Source organism: Annulohypoxylon truncatum, assembly GCF_022578515.1.
Source record: "Annulohypoxylon truncatum strain CBS 140777 unplaced genomic scaffold F4807scaffold_46, whole genome shotgun sequence".
NCBI lineage: Eukaryota > Fungi > Ascomycota > Sordariomycetes > Xylariales > Hypoxylaceae > Annulohypoxylon > Annulohypoxylon truncatum.
Window position 1 is genome coordinate 17999 of NW_025953832.1, and position 12462 is coordinate 30460.

At 49.8% G+C, this 12462-nt stretch overlaps 6 protein-coding genes across 6 annotated transcripts; 3 read left to right on the forward strand and 3 right to left on the reverse strand.

Annotated features, from left to right (window-relative positions):
* Positions 1 to 99: 99 nt before the first annotated feature.
* Positions 100 to 522, forward strand: F4807DRAFT_464934 (uncharacterized protein; the record flags this gene model as incomplete). The annotated part of the gene is made up of 1 exon (XM_048002206.1): positions 100 to 522. The coding sequence occupies one exon, from the start codon at positions 100 to 102 to the stop codon at positions 520 to 522; it is 423 nt and encodes a 140-aa protein (XP_047849634.1).
* A 986-nt stretch (positions 523 to 1508) lies between these two features.
* On the reverse strand, positions 1509 to 3099 carry F4807DRAFT_292314 (actin-related protein, ARP1 class). Its single transcript, XM_047994836.1, has 3 exons — positions 2654 to 3099; positions 1783 to 2553; positions 1509 to 1730 (listed from the first exon to the last, which is right to left on the reverse strand). Exons 1-3 carry the CDS (start codon positions 2960 to 2962, stop codon positions 1668 to 1670), a joined length of 1143 nt encoding a protein of 380 aa, XP_047849635.1. The 5' UTR covers positions 2963 to 3099; the 3' UTR covers positions 1509 to 1667.
* Positions 3100 to 3709: 610 nt separating this feature from the next.
* Positions 3710 to 5644, reverse strand: F4807DRAFT_464936 (MFS general substrate transporter; the record flags this gene model as incomplete). The annotated part of the gene is made up of 6 exons (XM_048002207.1): positions 3710 to 3939; positions 3999 to 4776; positions 4826 to 4873; positions 4921 to 5343; positions 5396 to 5532; positions 5593 to 5644. The coding sequence occupies 6 exons, from the start codon at positions 5642 to 5644 to the stop codon at positions 3710 to 3712; spliced, it is 1668 nt and encodes a 555-aa protein (XP_047849636.1).
* A 567-nt stretch (positions 5645 to 6211) lies between these two features.
* Positions 6212 to 8510, forward strand: F4807DRAFT_292342 (putative monooxygenase). The gene has a single exon (XM_047994837.1). It carries the CDS (start codon positions 6530 to 6532, stop codon positions 7943 to 7945), a length of 1416 nt encoding a protein of 471 aa, XP_047849637.1. The 5' UTR covers positions 6212 to 6529; the 3' UTR covers positions 7946 to 8510.
* F4807DRAFT_292351 (uncharacterized protein) lies at positions 8163 to 8893 on the reverse strand. The gene is made up of 2 exons (XM_047994838.1): positions 8545 to 8893; positions 8163 to 8461 (listed from the first exon to the last, which is right to left on the reverse strand). Exons 1-2 carry the CDS (start codon positions 8724 to 8726, stop codon positions 8380 to 8382), a joined length of 264 nt encoding a protein of 87 aa, XP_047849638.1. The 5' UTR covers positions 8727 to 8893; the 3' UTR covers positions 8163 to 8379.
* A 1929-nt stretch (positions 8894 to 10822) lies between these two features.
* F4807DRAFT_454147 (glycoside hydrolase family 93 protein) lies at positions 10823 to 11970 on the forward strand (the record flags this gene model as incomplete). Its single annotated transcript, XM_048000542.1, has 3 exons — positions 10823 to 10863; positions 10910 to 11530; positions 11580 to 11970. 3 exons carry the CDS (start codon positions 10823 to 10825, stop codon positions 11968 to 11970), a joined length of 1053 nt encoding a protein of 350 aa, XP_047849639.1.
* Between the last annotated feature and the right edge of the window lie 492 nt (positions 11971 to 12462).

Here is a 12462-nt window from a genome sequence, read left to right on the forward strand (position 1 = left end):
ATCTTGATCATCAACCATCTAACGAAGATATAACTCCCTGTATCCACATCTACTATCAAATTACTATCAACCTCACCGCCAAACAGGAGAATCGCAAAGATGCCTAACTTCACCATCACGGAGCCTCACCCTACCATCCCGAAGAACTCGTACGCTCACTCTGGCCGCGGAGGTGCTGGTAACTACTTCCGTGCCCCAACCACGACGCCATCCACTGGTGTCGCGACAAGGCCAACGCCAGTGTCAACCACCTCGACTCGCTTCCACTCCGGACGAGGGGGTGCAGGGAACGCACACGTCTCAGCCGAGAAGCCCGTCATGTCGTTCGACGAGGAGTTCGCCTCTAAGAGCCACATCGAGCAGAAGCCTGTCGGCTATGTCGGCCGGGGCGGTGCCGGGAACGTGTATGGAGCCAGCGGGCCCACCACCGTCCGCAAGGGTAGTGACGCTTCGAGTCAACACAGCTCGAGCAGCACCGGTAGCTTGTCCAACATCTGGAGCCGCATAAGTCACCGGCGCTAAGTTACTACAGTGTAACCTATCATCATCTCAACGGCGATCAATGGCGATGACCTAATATTCAACACATCGCATACTACATACACCACACCTCACCACAACCAACTTCTCTCTACTTTTCATCAAAGGCGAGCGTGGCGTAGCGGAGTTCTCGGATACTATCATACTTCACGACGAGTATGATCGGGTATCATGATCCCGAAAGGATCCAGGAAAAGGGTAATAAAAAAACAGCAGTTTTGGGGCCTCAGAGCAAACAGGAAAGCTCAATGATTTGGTTTGGTTTCACGGGAGAAAAGAAGTCGAGGGTGATGGACACTACCTACCCAGTACCCACAACGCATATATTCCAACAGCGTTGCCGACTTCACCTTTTCCCACCGGCTGGCAGACTCCGGAACGAAAGATATTACCCACACACCAACGGCGGGCGTTTGTTTCTGGTGAATTTTTGATGAATATGATACCTATACCCCGACGGCGATATTTTGGTTGGAGAAATTATTGGATTTATAAAATGCATATAGCATGCTTTTGAATGGAATAAATATTGGTGGTCAGTGTCTAACACGGCCACCAAGAACCGAACTTTGGTACTCAGTCTCCTATGAATTAATTGTCTTGTGCTGTCATATCATAAATGTTCTACTTATAATTATCCGTGCAACTAAGGGGATCAATGCATCGTCGTTCAAACGAATACGAAATCATTTGTACCTGCATCATCACGATCACGCAACGCAAATATCTCTCATGCTTATATTTGCGATCTTCAACGCCTGGGTATCATTCATCTGCATAGATGACTTAAGTATTCCGCCAATAATCTGACACACAAGCTGCCCGGCGCCGGCCTCTCCCCTCTGCCCCATCACCCCTCGCCTTTCCCCCCATTTGCATATCTTGGAACCCCTAGTAGCGAACTCTCGGATATCCCTCTTCTTAGTCACTCCTAGGTAACCAAGTCTAATAAGAGTCGTGCTATGCTTCTGTATAATTCCGTCACGCTCGTATCTATTACATTGGGATAAGAGATCACCAATGTTCGTAACTCGTTGACCCCTTTCCTCCCCGCCCCAGGTTTGTGTGTTCGTGAAACATTCCGCCTGCCCTGTATTCATTCGATAAATTAATACATACAGGGAAGCTTATGTCAATTTTTTGTGGATGATGTCGGGATCCTCATGCCAGTCGTCGATGCTAACCCACATCTATCTTCCGAGTTAGTATTTCTACCTCTTGCTTCTCAGACAGAAGACATACCTTTCTAAATGTGCTTAATCCAGCCAGAATGCTGCCTCCGATCCAAGTCGAGTACTTTCGCTCTGGCGGGGCGAAGATCTTGATCCGCATGTCCTTGACAGCAAGCTTCTTGACTTCGCTCAACAGGCGGTCACCAAAGCCCTTCGTCAGGGTACTACCACCAGACAAGACGATATTGGCGTAGAGCGCCTTCCGCAGATCCAGATCCGTCCTGTTTATCGAGTCCGTGACGATCTGCTGGATACCGGGGTACTCGAGACCGATGATCTCGGGATCGAACAGGATCTCCGGGGCGCGGAAGCGCTCCTGGCCGACGCGCAGGCGGTTGCCGTCGGGGAGCACGTACTCGGCGGCCTTGCCCTGGTCGAGCTTGGCGCTCTGCCACTCCTTCTCCTCGAGCTTGGGGTTGAGGGCGACGTAGGAGACGGACTCCTTGATCAGGCGCACGACTTCCTTCTCGGCGCTGGTGTGGAAGACGTAGCCGCTCTTGCGCAGCAGCGTCTGCATGTACTCGGTCACGTCGCGGCCGGCGACGTCGATGCGCCGCATCGAGGACGGGATCGCGAAACCCTCGTACACGGGCACCGCGTGCGAGACGCCGTCGCCCGAGTCGAGCACGCAGCCCGTCGTGCGCCCGCTCGCGTATAGCGACAGGACCGCTTGGATGGAGGTGTACAGCGCCGGCACGTTGAAGGTTTCGAAGAGGATTTGGGCCGCCGTGTCGCGGTTCGCTCGCGGGTTGAGCGGGGGTTCTGTTAGGAGGACGGGATGCTGAAGAGCAGACGCATTCACGTTAGCGTTTCCTTCATGGAATAGGGGCCTGTATACAGTATATATAGAGATATATATGTGTGTGTGTGCATGTACATACCTCTTCGCTCATGGTTTTCAGGCCTTCACTATAGACGTACTCCCATATCTTCTCCATGTCATCCCAATCCGTGACTATGCCGTGTTCTAGAGGATACCTAATCTTCAAAAGCCCCCTGAGCTCTGTCGCCGCTTTTTGGCCGATGAATACTTCGCCTTCTAACGCGCCGGCTAGCACTCTTAGATGTTTCGGCCGGCCGACGAACGAGGGGAAGTAGCATTTCGGTAGATCGTCCCCTGCGAAGCCCGCTCTGATGGTGCCGGAGCCATTGTCTAGCACGATGGGTGCGTTGTGTAGAGAGTCTGTCATCGTTGGCTCCTTGGGTATCTGAACTGGTGTTCTTGTCTATCCACTCCGGTCTCCCCTTTTTTTAAATTTTGGTTATAAACCTTTACCCTCTAATCCGTAGCCTAACTTATGGAGTTTGAATTTTGCGATGTTGGCTTGTTTTGTTTCGTTTCCAACCCGGGATATTTCGCGGGTTTCCGCTTTCACAAAGTCACAAAGTCGGTCAAAGTGGGTATTCCGTTTGTTATTGCAGGCCACACTAAATATTTGGTTGATTTCTCAAGGGTATTATTAAATCAAAGTAGCGAATGGAAAGGAATGTCAAAATAATTAGTCGTCAATTCGTAAACCCAAGAAGCAAGTGGCTCGGAGCGGTGGAAGGTGAATAGTGGACGGATCGTGTAGCAAAGAACGAAATCGGCAAATTGACGGTTGACAGTTATCGGGTTAGACAATTTTTGGCGAAGCTTCAAATTCAATTCCACGACGCGCCTGCCTTTCTTTAGATTGTCAGGAGCTTCTGCAGGGGTCCGTGTCAAAATGACAGTTGGATGTGGTCTAAGCTCTAAACCCTATGCACAGACCACTTTTCATTCCCTCCGATCCCTGCTGTTACACAAGTCTTCCAATATGTGGGATTACCTTATTCATTTCTATCTCCATCTTGTCTTCACTCTTATCATCACTCAAATAAATTCATGCGATTCTATATCACCCTATATTATCGTATATTCTAACTCATCACCTAATAATATCTATGCCATACCATCAATCCTTCTGATCTTCGTGCATGAATGCATGCAAGGTCTTGTTTCTAGCAATGTAGCTGCGAATTCGCTTCCCGAAGATCCACAATGGGATCGTGAATGCATTGACGATGACAAACACGCCTCCAAGCACATTGAACACTTTTAGGGGGCCATCCTTCGCCAGCCAATCGTTGATGAAATAGGTCAGTCCAAAAGTAAGCAAGTTTCGGGCATTGATGGCCACAAATGCTGCAAGCCATGGCGGTTAGCACATGAAATCATCGGTTATGGCAATGGGAATGCTGTACCTTCTTCGCTCAGCTCTTTATGAGAGTCGATGATATAACCGAAAACGCTGGCATTAGACAAGGCAAGGCTCATGTTTGCCAATCCAAAACATAAAACGGGCCCGGTCCAGTGTGTTTGAAAGTGGACGGTGGCACCGAATCCGAAGAAGCCCACGATGCCAACTAAGCATGAGATAATAATTGGCGGAAGTCGAAACTCGGGCTCATAGATTCCTCGGTTCTTCTTGGCCAGATACATGCAAATCCAGTCGTTCATTGGACCAGAAATAACCTCCCCAATGAGGGTGAGGATGAAAGGGGACAGCGAAATCAGCCCAGTTTCGGAAACTGAGAAGTTATATGGTGGTGCCGTGAAGATCACAGCGTTTACAACGCTAAAGACAACAATCCAGGACAACGTTATGCCGTAAAGCAAGAATCCCCAGAGGACAGCCGGATAGAAGAAAACCACCATCGGACGCAGGAAAATCTTCCAGAGAGGCGTATCAGTATAGATGCCACTCCACGGCCTCAAGCTTCGTAAGTACGAGTCTTTGCGTTCTGTCACCACTCCAGTTTCTACTGCTTCTGCTTTCGCGCTTTCGTCTTGCTCATATGGCGCCTCTTTCTTCTCTGAAGTCTCTGATTTTGCGTCTCGGACAGTAACGCCTTTCGCTGCTAGTTGCTGTTCAAGTGACTTTCTTCTATATGCCGTCTCGGGAACGAAGAGGATGACTAGAGGAAGAAGTATGCCGAAAAGAATAGCACACCATATCAAAGTCCATTGCCAACCTTGATCCTATAAATCCTGTTAGAGAGTTGCAATCACAGCCTTTAGAACGATTTACCTGGATGATATAACCAGCAATGAGGGCGCCACCGCTGATACCGCATAACTGACAAGTTTAGTTACTGAATTTTACAGGGGTACAAGAAGACGAACCAAGAACATGTTCCAGATCGCAATTCTAGTGGCACGCTGGTGCACATAATATGTATCTGCGATCGTGCATTGAACAAGCACTTCATACGGAGCCATGCCTAAACCGCTCCAGATTCTGCTGCCCAGGAAGCTGCTATAATCTTTCGCAAGAGCTCCCCAAATGCTCCCAGAAAGCATGATTATCGAGGATAATATATATACCGGTCGCCGCCCAACCTTTTTAGCCAGGGGGTTGAATATGAACAACGAGAGGCCGATCATCAAGACCACCCATGCCGTTGCTTGCGATAACATATTGACCGTTATATTGAGCGCTGCAGAGATCTCGACGAATCCTGGTGAAAGCATTGGGCCGTATGCACCGACAACACCGGCGGATAGACCGACGATAACGAGAATAACATCTTTTCTCCACGTTGGCCACTGACTGTTGTAAGTATTTGATCTTCAAATTTCTTCAGGGCCTAGAGCTTACGTTCAGAGGGTCGTTGGGAGAGTCAGTTGGTTGAGGAGACAATATGATATGCGAATGCTTTCCGGTACCGTGCTTCAGTAGATCTCGAGAGATATCTCGGTATTCCTCCGGCACGTCAGACTGATCGGCAAGTATGACTGAAATTTTGATTAGTACTCGTCTTGTCAATCTCTATCATCTTGGGGGTATCGCCATACTTGTGCCAGGGACATGGTCCATATGCGTATCCTCAAGAATTCCCCAAGGCATTTTCTCAACCTGTTGAGACACGAATAATAATACAATGCTCTATGATTTGATGAAAAACAATTGACGTCGCTCTTTTGAACGCGTCTCAGGGGACGTTAGATTTGATATACGTTGACGAGACTTGGAGAATCCATCCTGATTCATACTGATACATAAGCACTGACTACATATCCCCTCCGGCAAGGGTTTCAAATGATACTCCTGCATCAGGGTAGCATCGAGCCACCCCCATCGCCACTCACAACGCATTGAGCCCAGATCTACAAAACTCCGCACGATCTAAGCCTGATTAACAAATACTCCGCGATGGGGAAATGCACCTTGACAAGTATCCTATGGGGAACTAAAAAGCTTCGTCAACTTCCCCGCGAAATTCGGTAGAGAGAAAAGCCTAGTTAGAATTCAGGTGTTTTGTCTAGTTTAGTTCCTAATGAGCAGCTCAGCCTCTTATTGGTTATTGTTAGCGAAAGGCTGATGGAGGTCTTCTAAAGTACTTCACAGGATGATCATTTCGATGCTTACACATCGCCTACACATCGTCATCCGCTGCACTCCAGGGGTCTCGATGTAACTGCCGACAATCCTCTTGGAGTCCGGATGCGGGGAACATTGGCTCTAATATGGCTAGTTTCAAGGAGAAACAGAGAGCCTCGCGGCGAGTCAGCAATGCACGAGTAGAAGGACATATGCCGCCCTGTCTATGCTGGTCGAGCTGTGGAGGAAGTCAAGCATTTGCGGTTAGGGTGGAATCTAGCCACGTAATTATCCCCGAGGGCAACTCAAACGGTATCCACGATATGCATATATTCCACGAATCCCGAGGTTTAAGAAAGCAAGAATATCGGCAGAAAAAGAATAAGCAAGACAAACGACATATCAAGGAAGATGGCTGATACACAGAAACCGGCCAAGACTGGCATCAAGGTGATTGTGGTGGGCACTGGCTTCGCGGGGTTGACCGCAGCCATCGAATGCCAGCGTAAAGGCCACGATGTGCTGGTGCTAGAGAAATTCCCAGAGCTCAAGCTGCTCGGGGATATCATCTCATTCGGACCCAACTCATCGCGGCTGTTTTGCCGGTGGCCAGGCGTAGCCGAGCAGTTGGAACCATTGAGCATGCGAGCCGACGCGATCACGCTTAAGACATGGAAAGGCGAAACGCTGTTTAATCAGTACTGGGAAGGCGAAGATAAGGAATTCGGCATTCGTTTCGACGGCCATCGCGGCGAGTTCCATGAGATTGTTTACAACCATGCAAAGGAGATCGGAGTTAACATCCGACTTGGCGCACGGGTCGAAGACTACTTCGAAGATGACAAACAAGCCGGCGTGGTCCTCCAAAACGGCGAGCGGATTACGGCTGATGTGGTCGTTGCGGCCGAAGGCGTGCGCAGCAAAGGCCGCAAGATCGTACTCGGATTCGAGGACGCGCCGAAACCGTCCGGGTATGCCGTATATCGCAGTTGGTTTAGCGCCGACGAGATCGCCAAGGATCCCGATACCAAGTACTTCACAGAGGGCGGCGACAAGCACGTCGCCTGGCTTGGGCCAGACGTGCACTTCATCGCAGGGTGCATGAAAAAAGGAAAAGACTTCTCCTGGGTGTGCACGCACAAGGACGAAGCCGACATCGAGGAGAGCTGGCAATTGGAGGCGCCGCTCGAAGACGCGCGCAAGGTGCTCGAGGGCTGGGACCCCGTCGTCCAGAAGATCCTAGACAAGACGCCGAGCCCGCTCATCGACTGGAAGCTCGTCTATCGAGACCCCTTGCCCACGTGGATCTCGAAGGGCCGACGGATCGCGCTGATCGGCGACTCGGCGCACCCGTTCCTGCCCACGTCAATCCAGGGTGCCTCGCAGGCCATGGAGGACGGCGTCACGATCGCGGTCTGCCTACGCGAGAGCGGAGGCCCGGGACACGTGCAGGAGGCCGTCGCGGCGTTCGAGGCGATCCGGTACGAGCGCGTCAAGTCGGCGCAGAAGACGGGCGAGCAGACGCGGGACATCTGGCACAAGGCCGACTTCGAGGCCGCGAAGAAGAACCCCGAGAGCATGCGCCTGCGGCGCGAGGCCTGGCTGCTGGGCTTCGACGCGGAGAAGTACGCCGAGGAGAACTACGCGAGGACCGTCGAGGTCCTGAGGCGTACCGGCCTCCAGGATACGAGCGAGGCGAGGAAGCTGCATGTGCCTGAGGCGAGGTTCGGGTATCTCGAGTACGACGATGAAAAGGGTGCTGCTGCGACGGGTGCTGAGAATATTTCTGCTGAGGCTCACGCCGTGAATGGTACTGTTATCTCATAAGGTATTGTAGCATACTATGTACCTAGGTAGATGGGCATCATATATACAAAGGAAGATAAGACATAGAGAAGAGGCTAGACGTAGGTAATCGACAATTTTGGAAGATCTCCTGATATAGCATATGCTGTACGATTAACTCTGATTGATGATTTCTTTTCTTCTGCTCTGCGTTCCCCTCTTCCTCCTACTCGGCGCGTTGGCCTTTCTCCAAATTGATTAATTAAACCGGAACGCCTCCTTATGTCATGATGCTAAACCTGTGTCAGGTTTCTTCTGGTGACCAAAAACGCCCGGCCGAATACTAGGTATTATATATACAGTTTGTATAATCGTCGCGACGGATGGCTCTTATGGTTTATGGTGTGCGGTATGTAGTGTGGTTCGTATAGCCCATGATAGTATGAACATGAACGTGAAGGTGAACAGATCCGAAATTAGAATTGTCCCATGTGGCCGTCAAGGAAGTGACTGGATATCAGAGGCCAGGTAAGGAATGTGCCCATCATGGGGAAGTATCTATTATTGCCAGTCATGTTAGCCAAGTCTTATTCCGGCTTGTAGTGGTTGGTGGTGGGTAATTAGGGGCAAGTTAGACTTACATAGAAGCAACACCAACACGTGCCCTGGCGATGCGGCCCCAGTCGGCGCGCTGAGATGGTCCGGCAGAGGGTAGAGCCTCAATGCCTTCGACGATCCGCGTAGATTGTCGCAGGCCCTTAAAGGCTTGCCTGATGATGGCGGATAGGGGAGCTTGGGCTCGGGAGGCGATGGCGGCTGACATTTTTTATTTTATGTGAGATGATAAGGTCTAATAAGACAAGTGTCGAAACAGACTCGATGATGAGATGAGATGATATGATCGTAAGAGGTCGTTAAGAGTTGAGAAGTCTATGTTACTCTAGATATACTTCGAGCTCGGAGCGGAGATGGTTTGATATGTATATACGAAAATGTATATATATGCAATGAAGTTTATATGATGAGTGAAGATGTCTATGTTGCTGTGATGATAGGAGTTTCTGTTTGGTCTTACGAGGGAAGTTTATGGGTTCTCTTATACTAGTTAGGGTCACTACATCACGGGCAAAGACACTCGGTACGTCGGTCACCTAATCTTACTCACGACACTGGGAACACATCGCGGTCCGCCCCTTACAGAGAGTTCTAGAGGTTGCTGAACATACGAGACGAGGGCCCGATCCCGGGTTAGCGGCGCAATCCAGCGGCATGGTTTGGCAGGAGGGCCCATGACGGCATCCTGCGTCTGCTGGGACTGACAGGCCTGTCATGTCAGATTGGCATTAAACGAAAAAAAAAAAGCTTTCCCAGAAACATTTTTTGGTGTCTGGTGAGCTGGAGCCTCGTCACGCCATGCGGCTATTCTCCAGTGGTACGGAGCGAGGCGGCGAAAAGGGACCGGAGATGAGTGGTTAAGCCCTTACCGCATTCGAGCTGAAGAGAGCGAGACATCAGGCCGTTGGACTTCTGCTTATGGCATTCTGGCCTGCTGCGTCGTTCGATGCGAGAGTTGGGTGGTGTGATCGGAATGGGCCGATGGGGTGGGCTGTGACCGTGGCTGGAACTGGCAGGGAAAAGCGGATCGGGTTAAAGATTGGCCCCTAGTGCCCTAGGTAATCAGGAGACATCTGATTGGATGCGGGGCTGTGGAAGGTTTGGTCTAGATGAATGCACGTGACTTTCGTGCTTCTTGAGCTTTATTCAAGGTTTCCTTCGGCCCTGTCAAGTTTCAATTTCCTCCCGTTAAATTTGACGATGGTTTCACTGAACAAGAGATTGGATGATGGTGTATGCAGTGCTGCATTCCTCCGACCATATAAATTGCGGTTCTGTGCGCTTTCTTTTGATTCTACTATCTTGCTACCCTTTGGATTCCAGTTCTTCTGAATTAGCATACGTCAAGCGACGAGAATCTCCAGTCCGTTAGCTCACTTGAAGCTAGGCTAAGATCGGGTCTCTAGACTCTGGATTCGGATTCCGCGAAATGGTTAATCACGCCTCGCTTCTGCTCCAGGAAGGGAGCCGAACACGTGCTGGCGAGAAGAGAGCAACTGGCTTGGGAATATTGTTTTCGGACTCGAATGTGATAATGCTATTATATGTTGCCTTGTTCATCTTACAAGTCCTACATTTTCCAAGTTGGAGCATGTGGGACATCATGAAGACCAAGGAGTCTTGCGTTAATTGAAACGTTCCTTCAACTGCTTACTTCCGCATCCTTCAACCCCTACAGAAGAATCATAATGGACTATAGATCTTGAATACTTGCTTCATACATTAATAGAGGTAGGTGTTTCCAAGATAACTGAAAATTTAATAATTAAGCGGCGACCAAGCATCTCATTGCGGCCTTCGGGAATGGCGAAGTTTCAATGGCTATTAAAGCCGAGCCTGCAGCACTACCTTCTCAAATGAGAACCACCACCGCCTTGCTAAAACAGGTGGAACTCGATTCTTGATTCGGCCGATGTACTTACCTGAGATTTCGACGGCCTATAACGACTCTACTATACTCAGCTTATAGGTAGCGCAAAGACACCATATTGCCAAATTTGGATAGTCGCCCTTGACAATAAAGCCTTGCATACCGAGCTCTATCCTATTTGGCTCATAGGCCTCGTGATGGCTTCGTTGCAGCGGCAAAGGGCTTTCGAAATGGAAAGATTGAGCATGGTGCAATGCCAGTTCTAGGGTTAACGACATTACCTTCCTTGGAGTTTGGTTACCGTGATGGTGTGCTTCAAGGCCTGAGGATGAAGCCGACACTTATATTATAATCTATGCGAAGCCCTTGTGGAGATGAATACCTATAGTATGTCATGACCTGCATTGGCTTTGAAGCATGGGGTATTGGCTATCATGGACTCTACGATCTTCATCGCGGCGCTTGTCGTTGTTGAGTTAGTTACCTACAGTAGCCCTGACTTTTCCGGCCTCCCTCGAAAGACGGTTACCGGGCCGTGTAGTCAAGGCCGCCGATCCAGCGGTGATCGATACCAGTTCCGAATATGTCAGTGTTAGCTTCATGAACGACGGTAGCCTGATCGGCGGTTACGTCGCTATGGATGGTAGCGAACATGTCCTACGCGTGGTGAGGTCTACCAACGGCGCCCGGTCGTGGGATTACCTCGGTGAAGTTTTCCCGGGTGAGATTGCGACTCACGATATCAATAACGCGATGCCACTCCAGTTACCTAACGGTCGCATATTATACGCATACCGGAACCACGACCGCACCGGCGACGATTGGCACTACACTTATTTCCGCATCTCAAATTCGTACTCAGATGATGGCGGCAAGACATTCAAGTACCTGTCCACTGTTGAGGAGCACGTCCCGTCCGGCGTCAACGGCCTTTGGGAGCCCTTCCTCCGTATTGCGAGAGATGGATCTTTACAGTGTTACTACTCTGCCGAGAACAGCGCTGCCGACCAGGATAACCTCATGAAATATTCCACGGATGGTGGTTCGACTTGGTCGAATTGGATTGCCGTCTCGGGAGGCGACCGGACGTCTCGAGATGGTATGGTTGGTGTTGCGCCTATTGACAATAACGGAAACCTCATGTAGGTTCTTAATATGTCCCGTATTCTATCATACTAACATCTTATATAGCGCCGTATTCGAGAATACCGAGGACGGTCCCTTCTCGGTAGACTGCGTGCTCTCACGTGACGACGGGCTGTCGCGGGGTCAGCGTAACCGGCTGTACACGGCGCGGAACGGCAAGCTAGATGGAGCCCCGCAAGTGTATAACGTGTGGGGTACCCTAGTGGCGAGCTTCATGACCAACGAGGACGTAAACGGGACAAGCGGGTACGACGGCGCCCAGATGAAGGTAATCACTAGCGTCGACGGCGGGAGCACCTGGTCTGCGAGCGTGGTCACCGGCGAGGCCGCGTTTCACTGGCCGGGTGTTTTCAATCGCGATACTACGCATTTCCTGGCCTTGTACTCGAAGGACGGGCTTAGGGCTGTGAGCCAGTTGTATGAATTGCAGGATTAGGGTTAAGGTTGGTTTGGGACGTCATGTGTCCGGTATATAAGTAGGTGGTTATCTTCGTATGTGTACTTATACTTTGCGTGTATTAAAATCATATCATATACGAGATAATCTGGATTGTTGTAATTCATCCTTATCTGCTGCCCAACGTATACGTGTTTAGACATGAAGTAGTCCCGAATACCTAGTTCTACCAAATATTGTAAGATAAATAATGTGTATTATATCAACACCATAATTTTGTGTCCGCAACTCCGGTTCACAAGCCGATCAACTATCATACTTTGGAAGAATCTTTACCTACCTATGTACCTAGCATTCTCGTCCAATTAGAATCTTGTCCATTCTGCAGCGTATATTGCAACCCCACATATCACACCAGTATCTCTATGACTAAGGCCTCAGTTTACGTGGCCCTTCCCCTCAATTAGGAATAATTCTTCGCCATTCTTTATTTACTAATAAGAAAGTAACAAGGTTTGACGGATACTTGAA

Coding starts and splice junctions, on each gene's coding strand:
- F4807DRAFT_292314 (XM_047994836.1), bottom strand. CDS start 2,962: ATGACAGACTCTCTACACAACGCACCCATCGTGCTAGACAATGGCTCC. Junction 2,554..2,653: donor TGAAAACCATGAGCGAAGAG/GTATGTACATGC, acceptor TCTGCTCTTCAG/CATCCCGTCCTCCTAACAGA. Junction 1,731..1,782: donor GATTAAGCACATTTAGAAAG/GTATGTCTTCTG, acceptor CTCGGAAGATAG/ATGTGGGTTAGCATCGACGA.
- F4807DRAFT_292342 (XM_047994837.1), top strand. CDS start 6,530: ATGGCTGATACACAGAAACCGGCCAAGACTGGCATCAAGGTGATTGTG.
- F4807DRAFT_292351 (XM_047994838.1), bottom strand. CDS start 8,726: ATGTCAGCCGCCATCGCCTCCCGAGCCCAAGCTCCCCTATCCGCCATC. Junction 8,462..8,544: donor CGTGTTGGTGTTGCTTCTAT/GTAAGTCTAACT, acceptor TGGCAATAATAG/ATACTTCCCCATGATGGGCA.